Consider the following 20,995-nt stretch of genomic DNA (forward strand, 5'->3'; position numbering starts at 1 on the left):
CATAATCTGGCATTTCTTATTACATGCTATATTATTTTAATTTCCAGGATAATTTATTCATGCGTTCAATTAAATATTTGAAATGATTTGAATTTATTTTACAAAAAATTATTTATAGAATCGTGAAATAAGAACTTATGTTATAATTTACATCACCTAGTATGACCTAGCAGAAAATGTTTTTAACGTCCCTTCCATTCAATATAAAATATTATAAAAGTTAAATAATATAAACTATATTACTATTGCGTGTAAATTTTTTTTAAGTATATGGTAATTTTTAAAAAAAAGCTCATTTTAGTAACTGCAGCTTTAACTAGATATAAATTACACACACACAAGACTATTTAAGACCATTTATAAGGCATATGTACAAATGTTATTGCTAGTAATGTAGAGAAGCATGACGTAGGAAGTAATATAGTTCATAACTTCTTTTAATAGAGGCAAATACTGTATAAAATATCAGGCACTTGAAATACATGAGCTCAATATTATTTAGAAAATACTGCATTTTCATTCCCTATTTATTGCTTTATGTAAACTGACCTTTAGAATCAGTTGAACTATATAAAATAAGGCTTATATATGAAGGCGAAATATAGAATAATACTTAACAACTATGCATTTAATAGCAACTACTCTTAATTTTACTTTAACAGTAAATAATTCATTATATAAAAGTTTTAAGAAAGACTATGAAAAGCTAAGAGTATTTTAATACTTACTTGCAAAATATCAGCTACAGTGTTGACTAAACATCAAAAGTCAGAATTTAACAATATATAAAACTTTATAATTATTATAATAATATGTTATAACTATAATAATGATTTTATGGTAATTCGTTCATGCTTAAAATATTTGCTTTCAAATTTTTTTTTCTATATATACTTTAAACTTTTGTTTTATAATGACAACTTTCAAATTTATAAATTATCAAAAAGTTTAAATTTATTTTAAAACAAGAATATAATTTATAGCACAAAATACACAGAGACTAGAAAGTAAAACACCGGGACTAAAGAAATAAACTACAAAATAAAATAAAAATATTAATGCTCATACATCAAAAGAGAAAAAAATATCTGACATAGAAATAAAATCGAAAATTTTCCATTATTCGATATATATAATGTACTATTATTATTCGATGTAGTATATAAAAATTTCAATTATATACTGTAAATGCTCAATTCTATATACAAATGAAATGACTAAAAATAATAAAACTTATTCAAGCATTATAAATTTACTATTTGATTTCAAGAAAATCGGACCAATAATGTTTAAAAAAATAACATCGCTTGTTTTAGATCACCGCAATTCAATTAAACATTCTTAAATATAAACATGTTTTGAATACATAATTATTTATAAGAATTTTTTTCTCTTTGACTATCCGTGAAAAATAATCTACAGAAAAACTAAAACAATTATAAATAAAAAAAATTTAAAAACAAGCAACAATTGGCACAAAAATGACTAAATTCTATGTGAAGTCAAAATATTAACAATAATAAAACAATTTTATTAATATAAAAAAATAAATATATATATATAGTGTATAATAAATTCTCTCTTAATTACAATTTTTGGTATATGCCTTTAATTTGTAATAAAAATTACTTAACAAATAATTTTAACTGCAGTTAAATCGATCACATTTTTTAAAAATTAAAATAAACAGCTAATTAAAACAAAAATAAGCACTAAATATTTTAAAAGACATAAGTTACATTTAAAATTATAACTAACAATTATAAAATTAGGTTATTATTATACATTAAGATGTAGATTTAAGTAATTTTTTTGAGTTCAATATGTATTGAATAATATCAATATTAGATTCAACCTAAATTTAGTAGTAAAAACAAAGAGGTCATTTCCTATAAAGCTGAAAGTTTTTATGAATAGTTCTTATTTTAATAGTTTAATTTTACTGTTAGTATTACAAGTTAAAATATAGGATTAGTTTTTAGTTACTTTAAATTAAAACAAAAAAATTCTTTGTTTATTAAAAATCAATAACATCATAAAAATTCATTAGCTATATAATAAGTAGTACTTCTAATAAGTAATATATATTATTATCTTATAAAAAATTCAAATTTTAAGTTAGTAAGTGAAAGTCATTCACAAGACTACTTATGACTAAAGAAATAGAAAAATTATGGTCGTATAAATAATCGTATGTATTGATAGCTATTTTTAATTAATGCCTGTTTTTGAATCTAATACTAAGTAAATATGAGAAAAATGCATTTAATTTGTTTTATAACTATTATTATAGTAATTTAAATTTGTCTTCTCAATAACTTCGGTCGTGATTCATTTTAAAGTAAAACATGAAAACTGAAATTAATATTTCAGAAATCAATAATTATTAGTCTCAAATAAATTAAAATGAACATAAAAAACATTTCTAGAGTATATGGTTTATTATATTTTGATTTCATATAATAATTTTAATTGTTATTTGATTTAATAACCATCATTTTTTCAGAAAATAAAATATGGTTAATTTCAGATAAACTTTTACATAAAATAACACAAATTCAAAAGCAACTAGAAATAGCAACTAGAGACACATCAAAAAACATCACAGAAAAACGAAGAACCTCAGCAAGTATGCCCAACTACGAAACTCAATCTATCTGTATGTTAAGTTAACTTTCCTAATGCAATATATTAAAACTTCTAACTAAAGCTGTACAATGCACTTTATATACACAAATACATACATGAATTAAAATAATGCATTTGATTAGCGTCATGAGTAAAATGAAAATGCAGTCAGGGTTTTCATTCAAGAAGAGGAAGACCAAAAATTATGTTGTTTCATTCATGAGAAAACAAAAATGTGAGTAGATTTGAGATTTTCAGCACTGGTTGGTTAGAAATCAAAACCAAAAAAACACTATAAAGATCTAAAATTGATGGAAAAAAGGACTAAAAACAAACACAAAGAAAACAAATCACGACAGGGAGAATAACACCGGGTTCACGTTTCAAAATACAAGAGTTTAGTTGATTTAGTTTTATCTCAGCAATTTACAACTACATAAATCTATAATTGTATAATAACTGTATTTACATTTCTAGAAAAATCAACAAAAAATATACAGACTAGTGTAAATCAGTATTTAGAAATAACAGTAAAGGCACTGGGTAGTGCCAAAAAAAAAAAAGAGAAATAATTTATGAAGCAACAATAAAAAATATGTTAATGTAAAGCTAGAAATATCTATGATAACAAATACATAAATTCTCAAACAATTTTCTTCTTTTCACAACAGATTAAAATCACTAGGGATTTTATTTTCGAACATATGGCACTTATCACTGATTAAAAAACAAATTACCAACTGATAAATAAGCTTACATCATTGAAAAACTCTTTATCACTAAAAAAAAAACTTTTCTATGTACAAATCAAACTAGATAAAAGGGAATAAATACAAAAACCCAAAAAAAGAATTAGAAATTTAGAAAAAAGATGCCTTTTTTTAAAGCCTATTAGTAGAATGAGTTATTAATAAAAAAAGTAATAAATTTTTAGATGAGTGAAAAATTCTAAACTTTAAATTTTCTCTACTGCTTATAATTTTAGAGCATATAATATGTTTCATGAATAGTTTGAATTGGAATAGATATTAATAAGGTGTTATATAATCATAAATTAATAGAGGTGCTTCAATAAATAGAAGTTTAATAGAATAAGCCTAGAAGAGATTAACATACTGAATTTTTTAAAATATGAAATACCTGAGATTATTATAGAAAGAATTAATTAGCTTGATTGCACCATAGGGTGCTGTTAGCACCATAGCATAATCCTAATAAAGAAAACCAAACCCTAGAATGAAGCCAAGTTCTATATATTTGTAATCTTTGGCATCTTGTATCAATTCTTAAGTTATTTCATTCTCAAAACTTAAAAAGACTATATTTCAAATCGGAAACAATATAATATTTTTTTTTAGAATATTTGTGCAAAAACAGTTAACAATATCTCACAGCATTGTAGCTCTGAAAATAACAATATTATTGCTTTTCTTTAATCACATTTTTATTTCTCCGACACATAAAAAGGCAATATATACTTCTTCTATTTAAGGGATTTGAAAAAATTAAATAGAGGTGCTTACGTCACATACAAAAAATGGGGGAAAGAAAATAAAAAAAATCATCTCTCTCTCTCTCTTTCACAGTGATTAAGTTCAGAAAAATATTTAGATCACTTTATGAATAGAAAAATGGATAAATTTGTTTTCTTTTCTTCCACATGGGATGGGGAGGGATAATGAGAGAAAAGGCTACTCTACAGAGGAAAAGAAAGGGCACGAATGAAAAAATGCCCTGATTTTTTAATTTATCAACAAGTTATTCCTAAAAGATCTAGGAATAGTTTTTTATTCGTTCGCCAAAGAGGCAAAAATTTAAAATGATTAACATTAACTCTACTTTTCATGAATAACTCTACTTGAAAAATGTAATAGATTCAACAATGTCAAAAGAGACTGAATCAAGAGCACTTATAGTAGTACTTTTTATTTCATCTTTAAAATGCACAGAGGCGCCAAAGGCAGGCGGAGAATAATTTTTGCGTGACTTAATCACTCAAGAGAATATAGATTGAGAATATTTTTCTTTTAGTGACTAACTCACTCGTGAGAATAAATGTATCAAGATTTTCTTTTTTTGGTGACAAAGTCACTCAAGAGAATATTATAAGAGTTGAATGATCTTTCTTTTTAGGAGTGAGGAATTAAAGCTGAAATGTCTAATTCACTCGTAAGAGTAGAAAAAGGTAAGTTGCGAATAAATTTCAAATTTAGAAGGGAAAAAAAACAATAGTGTTTTACATGAAGAAAAAGGTATTAAAAATCTGAATTTGTGAAGTCAAGTTTTAAAGAGAACCTCCCTTGCCTTTTATTGACGCCTCTGGTAATATATACTACATTCTATGACTTCTACATTTGTTTTAAATGGCGCATATTTGTCAGGAGCAGAAAAGTGTTAAAAATAAAAACTTTTCTTTACATTTCTAGCAGCAACTAATTTCTATAATCGTAGCTATAATTCTATATCTTCTACTTTTCTAGGAATGATTCATAAAGATCTGAAAGGCAAAAGGCGATCCCAGAGCCTTTCTATTATTTGATTTATTAAAAAGTGAGAAAAATTGGTAGTTTACCTACGGAAGTTGTACTACTGCTGATAACACATCCAGCACAACAGAATATCTTAATTACAACACTAATATGCTTTTATAATACATTAAACTAATATAATTATTTTAAGATATTTAATTATAACACTAACCTCTATCATAAAATTAAAAAAAAAAACTTTTTCATTACAGAATAGATGCATATTTTGATATTAATAGTTAAACTTCTTACACATTAACTATACTTTTTAACATAAGATTCAGAAGATTACAAAGATTAAAACATATTTTTATGCTGGAAAATATGAAGGTATATTTTGCGAAAAAATCGAATCTCGATTTTGCGAAAATTAAAAAATCGAATATAGGAGTTACAATCAACTATTTTTTTCAAATGAAAACATTCTGTTACAAAAATATTAAGATATTTTATGTCTATCTCTGTTTTAAACAAGTAAAATTTTAGCAAAGATAGAAAGAGTAGCCATTCTGTGGGTTCGATGTGTACTCAGCCTACTAAGTTCTTAAAATGCAAAAATTCTTGAAAAGCTACTGAGGCCCCAGGAAGTAATATTATAGTGAAATCTCAATGGGCGGAAGTTAACTGTCTTAGAAATCTCTTAGCTATAAGCAATGAAATGGAAGAGAATTAAGAGCACTGTACCCCCCCAGGGGGGTACATAATAAGGCATCAAATTCAGTCTTGATGCTCCTTCAATGTTTATGTTCTTTACACCTTTGATTGTCTCTGCCTTCCTTCAGAGTCATCTTCATTTTCATCTTCTTTTTTTGTACTTATGTCGTTTCACCTTTCTTCCTAACACTGGCAAAAAAGTTTGCCAAGTACCTTTTCAGGAGCTGCTGATTTATATATAAGTTGCGTAGTTTCACAGTTTTTTTTTTTTTAATTCTTCTTTTTCAAAATATTGCAACCATAAAAACGATAATCTCGGCAAAACCAGTTTAAACAATGCGGGCGAGAGAATATTTTTCGTATCTTATCTTACACCACAAGCTGAATTTTAAAATATTTTTTTTTTACAAGAAAAGAAACTGTTTGATTTAAGATGGTTGGGACTTGGGGGTGACGGAGGCACTGCTGCCAGGTGTTTGACTGCTTGCATCCACACCATCATTGCTGTGAACCACTGTGAAGTAACGTTCTAGAATGCGAGAAATAGAAGAAGACGTTAAAAGACGAAAACCAACATTAAAATTTACATATATATTACATATGAATTTGTGATGCCATAATCAGCATTACATATTTCCTAGCTCTTAACATTTCTTTTATTTCTTAAATTTGTTTATTTTTTAAATCATTCTTAGTGGATTCTCAACTAAATTAAACCAATTATTTAATTTTTATAAAATTTTTATAAAAAGCTAATAATTTTTTTTTTTAATTAATCAATGTAATGGCTTTTATTTCAACGCATTCAACTTTTTATTTCAATGCAAATGTCAGATTCAATGATTTTCTGTCGCGCCTCAAATGAAAACAAAATCTATTTATAGTTCTTTGTTTCTAACCACCAAAAATATTTTAGTTACATGGTTATACTATTTCTCACAGTCTTTTTGGTGATTAGCTTTGTCAAATTATTTTCAAATTTAATATTGATTAAGGGAGGTTGGCTTCATTTTTGGCTATATTATCTTTCAATAAATCGCCAACTTTGGATTTCTTCCCATGCTCCTAACTGTGAGTTGGGAACGATTCACTTTTCCTTTAATGTTTAATTTTTGGCATAAGGACGAGGGGGTTAGGCCCTCAGCCTAAGCGCTAATCAACGTGTTTTCTTGATGAGAGAACAGGAATGATTATCTTGATATCTTTAAGGGACTTACTTTTCTTCATTTTATAATTTTAAAATGTGGTTATGTGCATTATAATAAGATTTACATAATAAATCAGTTTTTCCTAAACGATTTAATTTATTTTTCTGGAATAAATATCCCTCCTTTATAACAAAAATTCAGATGCATCTCACATTGCCAAAAATAATATTTAAATAATAGAAAGAAACTGCACCCACTATGCAGTAAAGAATTTGGACTAAACTGTCATATAAGTATTAAAATAGCATAAAAGTTTTGATGAACCATGCATCTTCTTCAGTGCACAGTAATGCACAGAAAAAAAAGGCAGAGGAAAATATTATAAAAAAGTTGTAAAAAAAAGGACAAAACTGAATCAGTAAATAAGAAAGGGGAAATTTAAAGATATCAGTGGATTCATCTGTAGCCATAAGAAAAGGAAGCAGAAAATCACTAACACTCTCTAATGGTGTAACGTCAAAAGTCAAAATTTTTGACATTTAAATATTTGTAATTTACTGCTTCCCATGCATTTCGAATAAAAAATAATGTACACTAGAAACTAATTACGTAGGGTGTCCCAGGATTAGTGGGACAAACTCTAAGGGGAGGTCATAAGAATTCAGAATTGCATAGCAATCCATGGTCGGAACAGTCGCGCCATGGATTGGCTGACTTGCTCAAATACACCTGGATTTCGTTGGATATCCGCAACAGCACAGACAATTCTCGCAACCAGATCCATTTCTGAATCCACAGTTGTTGTGCATGCAGCACTTTCANCCCAGGATTATTGGAACAAACTCTAAGGGGAGGTCACAAAAATTCAGAATTGCATAGCAACCCATGGTCGGAAATGTCGTAGGAAAGTATCGTGACATGTACAACAAGAAACCAAGAGACACAATGACATCATCCGAAACATTTAATGGCCAAAGTTATTTCATGCACTGGGGTAGATGATGTGTGAAAAATTCACAAAAGATGTTAAAAGTTTCCACTATTGGTGGTGATTAGGGCTGCAGGTTTGTCGCAGCGCGAATTTCCGCGAAATTGTCATCTTTTTTCCTAAAATCCGCGAATTTCTCAATATGTCTTGACTTGCGCGAAAATTGCTTAAAATATGATTTTTTTTCATTTATTATTTTTATTAAACAGAATTTTTTATTTTCCTGAACCTTCAATTTAACATGTAAAATTGATTAGATATTTAGGGGAGTGAATCAATAGCAAAATGACATGAAAATAGTTCAGAGATAAGAGATAGTCACAATCTTGTCAACTAAGGTGGTCTTTCTACACTTAGGGAGGGTAATTACCTTCCTGAATTCAGTAAGAGTAGGAAAGAAATTGGAATCACAAAAGAAGGAAAATGTTATAAATCAAATCTTTGACAGAAAAATTGTTATACATGCTATTGCACTGAGCAATGAAATTTCTACTGCCTTTCTACATATCCAGTTAATTTTTCCAGGGCGGCTTCTTGTGATTTCTAAAATATGGATCAGTTTCTTAGATGAAGGTGGGGGGGAGGGGACTAGTAGTTAGTAGGGACTTGTAACTAGTAGTTTGAATGTAGAATGTTTGAGTTTTCACAGCAATTACTTCGTACAAAGCAACGGTCAAGGAATTGCGCGTTGGTGAAGGAAAATTGATCTAGTTTGGAAATCAAAGACCGAACGCTCCAAAATTGGCAATTCGAAGTTTGTCGGTGCCTAAAAACAGCGTTGACGCAGAAAGATCGTTTTCTAAGTATAAAAATGTGTTAAGTGATGAAAGACTAAGGATAGATGAGAATAATCTGACAATGTACAATACTTTGTACCCAAATTCTGTTCATTTAAATAAAAATATTAATATTGCTTGAAATTCAAAGAAATACTTTTGTTGTGCATTTGTAAGCTTTTTTTATTATTTGCGCAATTTCTGTCTTTTGCATCATTTATATAATAAATTTTTTTTATGTTTAGAATTTGTGAATTTTCAAAATTTCCCGCGATTTTTCCGCGAATTTGGGGTCTTTTTTCCCGCAACAAACTTGCAGCCCTAGTGGTGATGCATGCATTACACAGTCGCGCCATGGATTGGCTGACTTGCTCAAATACACCTGGATTTCGTTGGATATCCGCAACAGCACAGACAATTCTCGCAACCAGATCCATTTCTGAATCCACAGTTGTTGTGCATGCAGCACTTTCAGTGCACCCCTAAGAAAGAAATCCATTCTGCATAAGTCAGGAGAGCATGGTGGCCAGGAAAATAGTCCACCACGTCCTCTAGCGAGAGTGATGATGCTAATCAACTGAAAAAGGCCTCCTCCTCAATGACAACATATTTAGAATTAGCAGAACATAATTGTTAAAGAATTAAATTTGTTGTTTAAGAAGGGTGATTATTTGGAGTTATTTAATTTTACATACATTCAAAGCTGCCAACATGAATAGGGAAAAAATATCCCGTAGATTTTACGAAATAAAATAAATTGTTGCATAATGTACTAAATATTTTACACATAGGGAATTTCAGGGATTTTTAGAGTCATCAAAATAGAAAAACTGCAATATTTTCAGTTATTATTGACATTAAACATACTTGAAATGTTACTCTTACTCTATTATTTATATTATGTTATATATATTATATTATATTATGTTATATATGTTATGTTATATTTATATTATATTACTATTATGTTTACTCTTAATTTCGAAAATTAATAGCCACTTGATTCATCAAAGATGGTTAAAAGATTTTTTTAAAATTAATTTAAAAAGAGAGCTCTGAATAAAAATAAACTGAACATTTTATAATAAAAAAAGTTTTGAACTGATTTCTACAAATGAGGTTTGCTTCATTAGTAATACTTATTTAATTATTCAATAGCAAGCAATAATCTGTAAAAAAAAAAATCTATTTCAATAGGGATTTTTTAGGAAACTTACTCTATTTTAAGGAATTCTTTAAAATTTACAAAAAACAGGAGAATTTTAATTAAACCAGTAGACCTGGAGAAACTGCAAAATGCAGTAGAGTTGGCAGCTATGTATATTATAACTGATCCACCCAAAAAAGTAAAAATTAAAAAACAATTTAGCGAGAACAAGAGACTGTGGAGTATTTACCTTCAATTTCACCTTCTGCTTCGATAATGTGAGGAGCATCGGAGTCAGAATTCGTCCCAGGCATGAGGCCTGCCATCATATTATAATCGAGGTTCTCATCTAAAGTGATGAAGGGAGCATTCCACCTCGGCACGGGGGTCGTTCGAGGTGTCGAACGAGGCGTCGTTGCTGGTGAAGTAAACATGCTTATGTTGGTTGGGCTGATCATACCACTCATGGCATTCACCGGGCTGATATTTGTATATGAAAAGAGCTGATACAACATAAAGGAAAATCAATTTACTGATTTGGAAATTAATCATTAATGAAAGTTCAATTTTATTTTTCACTGAAGGCTACAAATAATAATTTACTTTGCTATTTTTCACTTACAGAATTTATAAAATCAGTACCAAGTACTGAACAGATAAAATCACAAATTAAGCTTCACAGCCGTGGCCAACAAATTCAAATTTAACGTTTGGTGTTATAAATTAAATTAGTTTGACACATCAAAAATAATTAACATATTAAAAGCAAATTTTACATGCTAGAGTTAGAATGAATAAAGTAGAGATAAGTTTTTTTTTTTTTAAATTTAATAATCGCATTGGAATCAAGATACAGAAAAAGTTAAATAGTGCAAAATATGAAAATTTTCAAATAGCAATGTGTTCACTAGTCATGAGCCAGAGAAGAAGTTCATTCTGAGAGGGGGAATAGGTATTTCTAGGCTGGTTCCCTTAAATCAGTTCACTTCTCTCTGGATCGAAAAGTTTTGAACACAATGAGGTAAAATATGTACGATTGCTGGCAGGGTTTGTTGATTTAAATCAGCTTGTTTTAATCACGATTTAAATCGAATGATTTTTTTAAAAAAATCATTGATTTAAATCAAATTTTTTTTTTTATGTATATATTGATTTAAAATGTTAAGAAACAGTGTTTTAAATTATTGATACCTTTATTATTTCTTTTCTTAGTTTCAAAATTTATTATAATTAAAAATTGCTGCATTAATTAATTTTAGCTAACGAAATTACTTTCTTTCTTGGTATGTGTTAAATTCCGACACATTTCAAATTACATTTTTAAAAGTCTTGATTCTTGAGATTGAAAGTACAGATTAAATTAAACATTTAAGTATCTTTTTCTCATAATATGTTTAGAGTATCTTTGATATTATCAGATTTTCTATAAAGAAATTTTGCGAAAAAAAATTTCAATGAGTACATAGATTTTTTTAAAATTTTTTTAGCTTAAATTATCTATTTTGATATAGGATTAAAAATGAATATTTTAATATAAAAATATATAGATCAGATATTTATTTATTTATTGATGAATGACTACATTTATAGACACAATCTGTTACATTTATTTAGACATTTTAAAAATCAAGAGAGTAAAAAAAAAGAAATCACAATTTCAAATTAAATGATGATTTGGAAATTGGAACTTTGTTTTAATAGTTAAAGTATTCCCTAAATTCTCTATTTCATCTAGTCTTTAAATTTCAACCATGTATTTGTTTCAAAATAGTTGCTATGCATTCAAAGCTATGTACTATAATGAAAAATTGTTTTAGGTAGTTAGAGCTTCTAAAATATTCTTATGATATAATTTTAATATTAATTTAATTTTGATTCAACATTTATAAAGTTTTTTTGTCATAAATCAAACTTCTTTCAGTGTATTTGAATTAAAAAAAAAATCCGATTTAAATCAAAAGAATCACGGACCCTGTTGCTGAGGCATGATACAGCTTGTAATATCCTGATTATGGGATAAAGGAATAAGTAGTTAAACAAGGAATTAAAATAAAATTTTCAAAAAAATTTCTTTTTTACCAACAATAACACAATTAGTAACACCAACTTGTTGCATTAAGTCACTGAACTATTTTTCATAACTGTAGAGATAGTTTTTCACAGTGCTATTTAAATAATAAAGAAAGCTTCTACAGTTCTAAATAGATTTACAGTATGCAGTAGAGTTACGGAAAATTGTCAATATTTACTATTCCTAGTACTCTATTAGAAGGTTACAATGTTTTAAGTTTCCCCATATTTCCTTATACCAACCGATTGTATAGGCTATTACCCCTAACAGCTAATCAATTAGTAAGTTTCTGCCTTTAAAGCAAATTTATATACCTGTTCACAAAATTTGTGGGACAGCTTCAGCCTGAATTTCAATTAAATAAAAAATTTTCTAACAATAAAATAGCTTGAATTAAAAACAAATAAAGTCGGATTTATAAAAATTTCAGAGACGGAAAATCTAAGTGAAAAGCAAGGCAATTAAAAGATTAAGAAAACTCCATTTCATATTTTAGAATAACACTATCTTAGCTTCTTCTTTTTTCTTTTACGTAATTAAAAAACAATGTTGGAGAATGGTTAAAGCCTGTTTAATACTTATCAATTCTTCAACAATAAAGCTATTTAATTTAAAATCCTACATGTTTTTAAAATTTTTGACATCAAAACATAATTTTAAGTAAAATTTAGTGTAATTTTAAAGATAAAAAAAATTTGCTCAGCAACAAGCAGCATGCACAAGTAAAAATTTACCTATCTCTTAATACTGGTTTTAGAATTTATATGAAATAAGTTAATTATAGTCACCTGATGGGCTTGAGGATGAATATGTGAAAAATTGTTGTCTGGCCTTGGCAAGGATGTGAAAGGGCTACTCATGGATCCTCGGTTACTCTGAGACCCATCTAGTCCATTATTTCCTGCTGGAGCAACTAGAATAACCGAAAAATCTTACAAATATTTTTATTATTGTTACAATAAAGAAAAAACATAACACTTAAAACAATGACATTTTAATTCAAACCTCGTAGTGATCGTCAAATAAGTGGATGAGGTGTGCATATAACAAGAAGTTAATTTTAAAATGTTTGAAAATCTTAATACTTATGTTACTTAATTCTCACAAAATAAGGCTTCAATAAAAATTCTCCATTCAGAAGAACTGCTTTCGGAAAAATACAAATTTTAAAACCTCCAAGATGATTTATGCTTTCGTAATCTTTTTTCTCTTTAGTATATGTTAGATTTATTTTATCTGATTTATTATCTTAGATTTATTCTATTTGATTTGATTACTTTAAGTACATTATGTCTTTCTAAGTTTTTACACTATAGTACTACTATGAAATTGAAAGAAAAAAACAAAGCAAGTACTTCACAATAGATTTCGAGTTAAGTGGCTTGACGTTATGATGAACATTAAAATAAAATTTCATTTTTCATTTTGAAACAAAGTTCATTTTTGAAAAAAAATTTTTTTTGCAATATATAGCTTATTATACAGATAGATAAAAATATCAATTTTGAACTTTTCGTTGCTTAGGTTGACTTTTCTATAGTAGCGCAGAGTAGCTCCCATCAGTTGAGTTATTAAAATCTACAAGGTCAACTAAATTTCACTTAGCTTTTATCAGTGCAATAAAATAAATCAACATATATATCTTTCATTTATAACAATAATATGCTTGTTTTAATGTTATACACCTTCTTCATCCACTTACTTTTTTAAGTATAAAAAGTTTGGTAATACAAATCTAATAGATTTAAATATCCATCTAAAATTTATAATATTTAAAAAAATTCCACCTTCCATGTTAGGGGCTATTCAAATATTATGTATGCAAATGTTTGGACCCCCCCGCCCCCCCCCCCCCTTCTGCAAATCACAAATCCCTTCCCATACTTATGTAGGAAAGTTGTTTTATTCTAGTAATTGAATTCTAAAATTAAATTCAAATAAGAAGATTTAACTATACATAAAACAAAGTTTATTTTTTAATTAATTTTATAAAATTTAGACTAGAATATTCTTTAAAAAAAAATTTTAAAATTGCTCAAAGAAATATTTTCAATTTTTTTTTCCTTCCCTGAATTCAACTTATTCCATATTTAAATAATTTTCATACATAATTTATCTTAATATTTTTTATAAACTTTTTTAAAAAATTTTTAAAATAAAGGGATTTTAATATCTACCATAAGCATTGCTCATACCTCTTCTCCCTCCTTGTCAGCAAAAATAAGCAAATTTAATCTCTATATAATATTTGAACGACCCGTTATTTGCAAGTAAAATCATTATCTATTTTATGGCTTTTAAAAAATTGACTTAGCTTCTTTAAGTGAAAAAGATATAAGCAAAAATAAAAAATGAACAATAACAAGGAAAAAAATTCTAGTTTTTAAAAATATGTACAGATCACGGTAAATTTATTATTTAGTAAATTTATTATCATAGAGCTGAACCCTGTCATAGTGAACTGACTGAGGTATAAAATAATAATTAAAATATTCAATATTTTTTTTGTCATTTTATACCAAGCACTGTTGTTATTAAAAGCTTACCAGATGATGTAACTAGAGNGTAATTGAATTCTAAAATTAAATTCAAATAAGAAGATTTAACTATACATAAAACAAAGTTTATTTTTTAATTAATTTTATAAAATTTAGACTAGAATATTCTTTAAAAAACTTTTTAAAATTGCTCAAAGAAATATTTTCAAATTTTTTTTCTTTCCCTGAATTCAACTTATTCCATATTTAAATAATTTTCATACATAATTTATCTTAATATTTCTTTTTATAAACTTTTTTAAAAAAATTTTAAAATAAAGGGATTTTAATGTCTACCATAAGCATTGCTCATACCTCTTTTCCCTCCTTGTCAGCAAAAATAAGTAAATTTAATTCCCATATAATATTTGAAATTATTATCTATTTTATGGCTTTTAAAAAATTTACTTAGCTCTTTTAAGTGAAAAAGATATAAGCAAAAATAAAAAATGAACAATAACAAGGAAAAAAATTCTAGTTTTTAAAAATATGTACAGATCACGGTAAATTTATTATTTAGTAAATTTATTATCATAGAGCTGAACCCTGTCATAGTGAACTGACTGAGGTATAAAATAATAATTAAAATATTCAATATTTTTTTTGTCATTTTATACCAAGCACTGTTGTTATTAAAAGCTTACCAGATAATGTAACTAGAGGAGAAGCTAATTGCTTTAATTCATTTAAAAATAATACGTTAAAGTGAAAAAGTACTCTTCTGTAAGAAACATTTTTGTATAAATGTTTCCTAACACAAATGCATAGCACACAGGAAGGTTTGTAGCACATTTAAAATCACTTACCAGATGAGGTAACTGGAGGAGAGGCTAGTTGCTTTCGGTTGTCTCTCACAACAACAGAGCTAGCAACTGAAGAGGTCTCAGAGACCGGGGAACTATTCCTAGGCCCTGCCTGATTGACATTGTTAGGTGGGCTTGGAGCAGATCCACTTATTTCAGAGAATGAAGCAAGTTTACCTGAAAAAAGTTTCATTTTATTCAATATGTAGTTGCGATTACAATGAAAGCAAAAAATATACATAGGTCTAGCTTTCATTGGCATACTACTGTAAACCAGTCAACCAAGGTTAGGTGTGATTCCTGCTTATAGGGGAAAGAACATCATTTAGGGGTACAGCAAAGGTTCTTGAAACGGGTTTCCCAACCACTTCTGGGGAGTTGGGGTAAAGAAGAAATTTCTAGTTCTGTATTTTTTACACCAGTGGTAGAGTACTGTACTATTACTTAAAATATTCCTTTGAGAATATATTTATATCATCCCTGTTGATTAAAACTTCTAACATATTTTGACATAGAAAGAAAGAATAAAATGGCGGTAGGTGGGATGCAGCATACGAATTTGTGCATGTTGAGTCGTCCAACATTCTGTTCACACGTGATGTACCTCCTGACTGTCACTTTGTTTCTTATGCGCATATGCTGGATCTCAGTTCGAGTGACGCTCTGCTAAATCTGAGTAAGTTGCTCAGCTTGTAAGTTGTTTTTCTGGTATAGCGTGTCACACACAGCAGCTTCCCCCAGTTTACATATTCAAAGAGTTGGACTTCTTCTTTTTTCCATATTCTTTAAGTGAAAGCTTTCATTATTTAGGATCAGGCTATTCAGCTTATGATCTATAACAAATCAAATTTTTAAAAAAATATACGAGACCGCAAAAAAAATGTTTTGACCCATGTGCGAGGACAGGTAATTCTCTATCATGAAAAATAAAATGATAGCACTTCAGCAGATTTATGTAGGCAGAATAAAATCAAGTTTTTTTTCTGTATTTATAGTAGAAGAAATCAAAAATAATTTTGCGTATCAAATTGCATAGCTGCTCAGTACTGAGTCAGTTAAAATTAAAAACTTTGATTTTAACTGAAACTCTCTTTTCTTGTTCAGAAATTCTTTTTTTTTCCCCGTTTATCAATAAATGGAGACAAATGAACATAATAATAGATGGATAAAGAGATAGAGATTTTATTCTTTACACACTATCACAGATTACTGTATAGGTTTCAGTGATGGGAATGTCAGACGTCAAATGAAACAATATGGCAATGAAACATCATCATTAAGAGTAAAAGATAACAAACCATCAAGAAACTTCACACCATCAAGAAACTTCACAAACTCCAATTACAGGTTATTCGTTAAAACATTTAAAAGTTATTAAAAGAACAATTAAAACTTAAACTTTTGATTGTAAACATCTCATACTACAGGTGGACGTCACCGGGTAGAAACGGAATATCGGTACGAAGTTCTCGGACGCTGAACAACAACCCTTTCGAAGGGAAACTGACATCTGCTTGAGTACTGGACATCAGCCTCTTCACTCCCTGCCTTGGCCGCCGGTTGTACTCCGCCGGTATTCATCCGTGCAGGAACTATTCCGGTTCGTCCTCCTACCTTCGGTCTTCGATCTAATACTCGGTTCGTCCTCCTACCTCGGTTTTCATGCTATCTCAGCTTTTGCAACCAACAGCCTCTACAATTACTATGTTTTATTAATTTTTTATTTTATTTTAAAGACTACTTTCCTCTTTTAATTCTTAAAACAATATTTGAAGCGCAAATTGTTTTTTATACCACCTAGAATTATGCATGGGTGCCACTTTACTGAACTTATTTGACAAATTAACACAATCTAGCGTTTACCAGATTTTTTAGAAATTTATAGCTCACTGACTCAAAAATGTACCTTTCTATGTATCAGTACAAGGATCTGATCATTTTTCTAAAAAATTATTTCATTTTATTAATAAATTGTTTTTTTACAGCAATCAAGATAAAAATAATGAGTCTATGTCTTTTTACACCAATCATTGAATAATAAACCAATAATATATTATGAAGCTATTCATATCTTTACTTATTTTTTGCTTCACTGTTATTTTTTGTCTATTTTTTTAAAAAAGAAACTTTATTTTAACAGCAATTTTTAAAAAAAAGGGGGGTAAAATGAAAACAGAAGAAAATTTAGACACAATAGGATAAATTTCGCATAAGCTAGCAGGCACTGAAGCATTGCTTAAAGAGCATTGTTATTGTTACTTTTGCATAATTTTTATGTTTTTGAATACTTGTGTAATAGAAACAATGATACCATTTTTTTATTTCAGTATGACATATTATTACTTGATCATTTTACAATCATTAGGAAAAATAACAATGTTTTAATCAAAATGTATTATTTTATTTTTAACAGAAAATATTTACAAAATTTGTAAAGAGAAAATGACATTTTAATTTAAAAAACAAATGGAAAAGAGATATTCATTGATGAAATTTAGTCTGCTGATTTTTTCTCGAGACTGATTTTAGTCTACAGAACTGAAGAGTGACACCCTTGATTATGTAATTTTAGAAAATTTAGAATGCTTTAATGATTTTTATTACTTTAAATAGGGTCCCATTTTTAATAAAAAATATGTTTGAAATTTGTAAGTCCAGGGGCTTAAAGATGCATACTTTTTAAATTCTAGCAGAATCACTATTATTTAATATCTAATATATCATAGAAAATTCATAGTGGTCTCTAATTTTTTCCACAACATAGTGGAAGTATACCACATTGTCTCACTTTGCACTATTAAATGTAACACATTTTTAAAAATTAAATAATAATTTAATAAAGTTATAAATACATAAAAGTTATATTTACCTGTTGACCTAATAATAGCAACAGGCCTTGCCATAGGAGCAGGCGGAGGAGGAGGAAGCATTGGGTTTGAATAAAAGTGTGGTAGTTTAGTGGGACTCTGAGCCTCGGAATCTTGGCTAGTCTGTACAAAAAATGTCAACTTTAATATAACTGAACCACAGAAAGATCAATAACAATTTCATTTCCTCAATTATTCAATTTTAATATTGACTTTATGTAATGTCAGTTTTTTTTCTGTTTTTCTTAAATTTTATTCAATGATGTGGGGAAAAAGTAGTTAAAGGTTCCGAATTATACTATAACACTAAATATACAAAAAAAATTTTTTTTTAAAATATTGCAATGAATTCTAATTATCTTCATATACACTGACCAAAAAGTGTAGCTTATTTATATGCTTGAAATATGTGTAAAAGTATGCTTTTGGATACCAGAGTATCTTGATTCTCAAGTATATCTGATAAAGTACTTTGAAACATAATTATGCAAAATAGTAATAATTATAAAAATAATTACAACATGCCTTTTAGATAAGAAAAAGAGATGTTCAAGGTAATATAATTATATTTATATTGTTCCTATTTCTATAAAAATTGTAGAAGAAAACTAATTTTAGAGAAGAAAACTAATCTAGTTAGTTCTGCAAAGGAATGTTAATTTATGAGTGCATTAACAATTAAAAAAATTAAACCAAAGGTTGGTTGAATATTGAATTTAGTGCCAAAAAAGATAGGGGGGGGGCTAGGTCAAACTCATATTACTGAATGTTGAATGTAATAAAATTAAGTAGTGTTATGAAGTTTGATACGAAAAAAGGGAACTTCAATTTCTAATTTGCAATTATCAACAAAGACAATATATATATACTGGGGTCTGTCTAGGTTTTTCAGAGAGGTACCTATTTTGTGAAAATTTAGACATAATTTGTGAAAATGAAAAATTATATAAAAAAAATCAACTCAAAAATATGGATTATCGTTTCTTACGAGATACAAAAATAAAATTTTAAGAAAAAATATTTTGTGGAACTACTGTTTTCTTCAAGTTGAATTTGTGAAGGTACAGCTAAACGGTAGTAAATTTGGCCTGGACATGCCCCTGATATATATATATATATATATATATATGTGATTGCGCGCANTTTTGACATTTTTAACTCTGTAGTATATATATATATAATATGAGCTAAGATTTAAAAATATTATAAGTTTCTTTTCATAAAATGACTTAATTCCCAAAAATCCTAATAGCACTCTCCAAGCACTCTTTGCCACCACGCTTAACATATATTACTTCAAAAATACTTGTGTTACAAAAAATTACTTTTCCAACTCTCAAATAACTTACTTGTGGGCTTGGACCAGAATTCTGGGCTTCTTGGCACACTAAATTTACAAAGTCAGAAAGAGCATCTCCATTTTCTTGATATTTTCCAGGGCCTAAGTAATAGGAACTGGAATGAGGAAGAGGACCACTTATGTTGGAGGCTTGGGATGTCATGTTCATAGCCGTATGCTGCTGTAGGCCTTTGAAAAGAAGGTACACATATTGCATTTAAGTACAAAATAGAAGAATTAACTGCTAAAAACTATTCAGAATTAGTGAATATTTTGAAGTTGTATATGAGTATTATATAGCTAATTACTAATACTTAAAGAATTTCCAGAGTTTATTAGGAATTTCTCATAGAATTTCAAGCTGACCTACGTCCATTTCCTGAAAATGCTAGGTTTATCCTACTGAGCGCTTTAATAATAATAAAAACAGAGCAAGTCATTTAATTGCATAGAAAGAAAACATTGAACCAACTCCTAATTGACCAGACTTTGTACTACAGCATAAACAAACACTGGTTGTATTTTTTTATGGCATGGTTCTATCACATCCGAAATTATTTTATTTTAGGAGAGTACCTTTAACCACTTAGTAGCACATTTTCATATAACCTGGCATTACATGTGTGATATTACTCAAAGAACAAAAACTTGGTTATACACTTCCGATTTTCCGAGCCTGCACTCAGACACAAGATAATGGACTCAAACTTTTCACTAATCCTAACAAGACGTGATATAAGGTGATGACTTTTTTCAGGTGTGATGATAAAAGAGTACTTCCCTAGCCCGACTTTGTAAATTGAGCGTTCATACATAAAAATTCTAATTTTATTCATTGGAAAAAAAGTTAGTAGAGCAGTAAAGTATTAGGTGCATTCAACAATCTATTAATCACGCAACTGCAAATTTTTCTTAGAACAAAATTAATACATATTTGAAAATTTAAGTTTCCATTACTATAAGATTAAAATATAAAGCACCATTAAAAAATAATGTATGGAAATTCTACTTTTTAAAGACATTTGTTTTTAATCATTAACACAACTGCTGATTTTTCTTAGAATGATTTTAATAAATAATTGATAATTTGATTATTGATTGTCATTATAGTTAGATTAAAACATGAAGCACCATTAAAAAATAATGAATGGAAATTCTAATATATAAAAGCATTTTTTTATTTTATGCATAGTATAACTTTCGATAAGACATTTATTAAACCCATCCTACAGCCAAAAGAAAAACAAATTTTTAAAAACTCTTAAAAAGAAATTGAAAAAACAGATAAAATATAACCAATATGAAATATCTTGATATATATATAACACAGTAACTATAGCATATAATAAAGAGGAGAAAATACAAACATCGACCTTTTAATTGCTAAATATTTTCTAAAACAGAGAGAGGTAAGTGCATGAAGCGTAGCAAACAATGTGCGTTTTGAGAGTCTGTGAGACTATGTGCATTATTAAGGAAAACAATTGCAAAGAAGGATTTCCACAGAAA

General features: G+C 28.0%; 1 protein-coding gene across 26 annotated transcripts in view; it reads right to left on the reverse strand.

Annotated features, from left to right (window-relative positions):
- Positions 1-4,694: 4,694 nt before the first annotated feature.
- Positions 4,695-20,995, reverse strand: part of LOC107451236 (nuclear factor 1 X-type) — a 90,097-nt gene continuing 73,796 nt past the window's right edge. For 14 of the 26 annotated variants that reach the window (XM_071186193.1, XM_043043069.2, XM_043043070.2 and 11 more), the window contains 6 exons: positions 19,497-19,675; positions 18,150-18,270; positions 15,284-15,457; positions 12,729-12,871; positions 10,120-10,372; positions 4,695-6,339 (listed from right to left, as the gene is read on the reverse strand). In XM_071186193.1, coding sequence (XP_071042294.1) covers positions 6,239-6,339; positions 10,120-10,372; positions 12,729-12,871; positions 15,284-15,457; positions 18,150-18,270; positions 19,497-19,675 — 971 coding nt within the window. In that variant the 3' untranslated portion in view covers positions 4,695-6,238. The remainder of the gene's footprint in view (positions 6,340-10,119; positions 10,373-12,728; positions 12,872-15,283; positions 15,458-18,149; positions 18,271-19,496; positions 19,676-20,995) is intronic. The other 12 variants (XM_071186196.1, XM_071186187.1, XM_071186190.1 and 9 more) reach the window with 1 other exon arrangement.

The sequence above is a fragment of the Parasteatoda tepidariorum genome, chromosome 10 (genome assembly GCF_043381705.1).
Source record: "Parasteatoda tepidariorum isolate YZ-2023 chromosome 10, CAS_Ptep_4.0, whole genome shotgun sequence".
In the NCBI taxonomy this organism is placed as follows: Eukaryota; Metazoa; Arthropoda; class Arachnida; order Araneae; family Theridiidae; genus Parasteatoda; species Parasteatoda tepidariorum.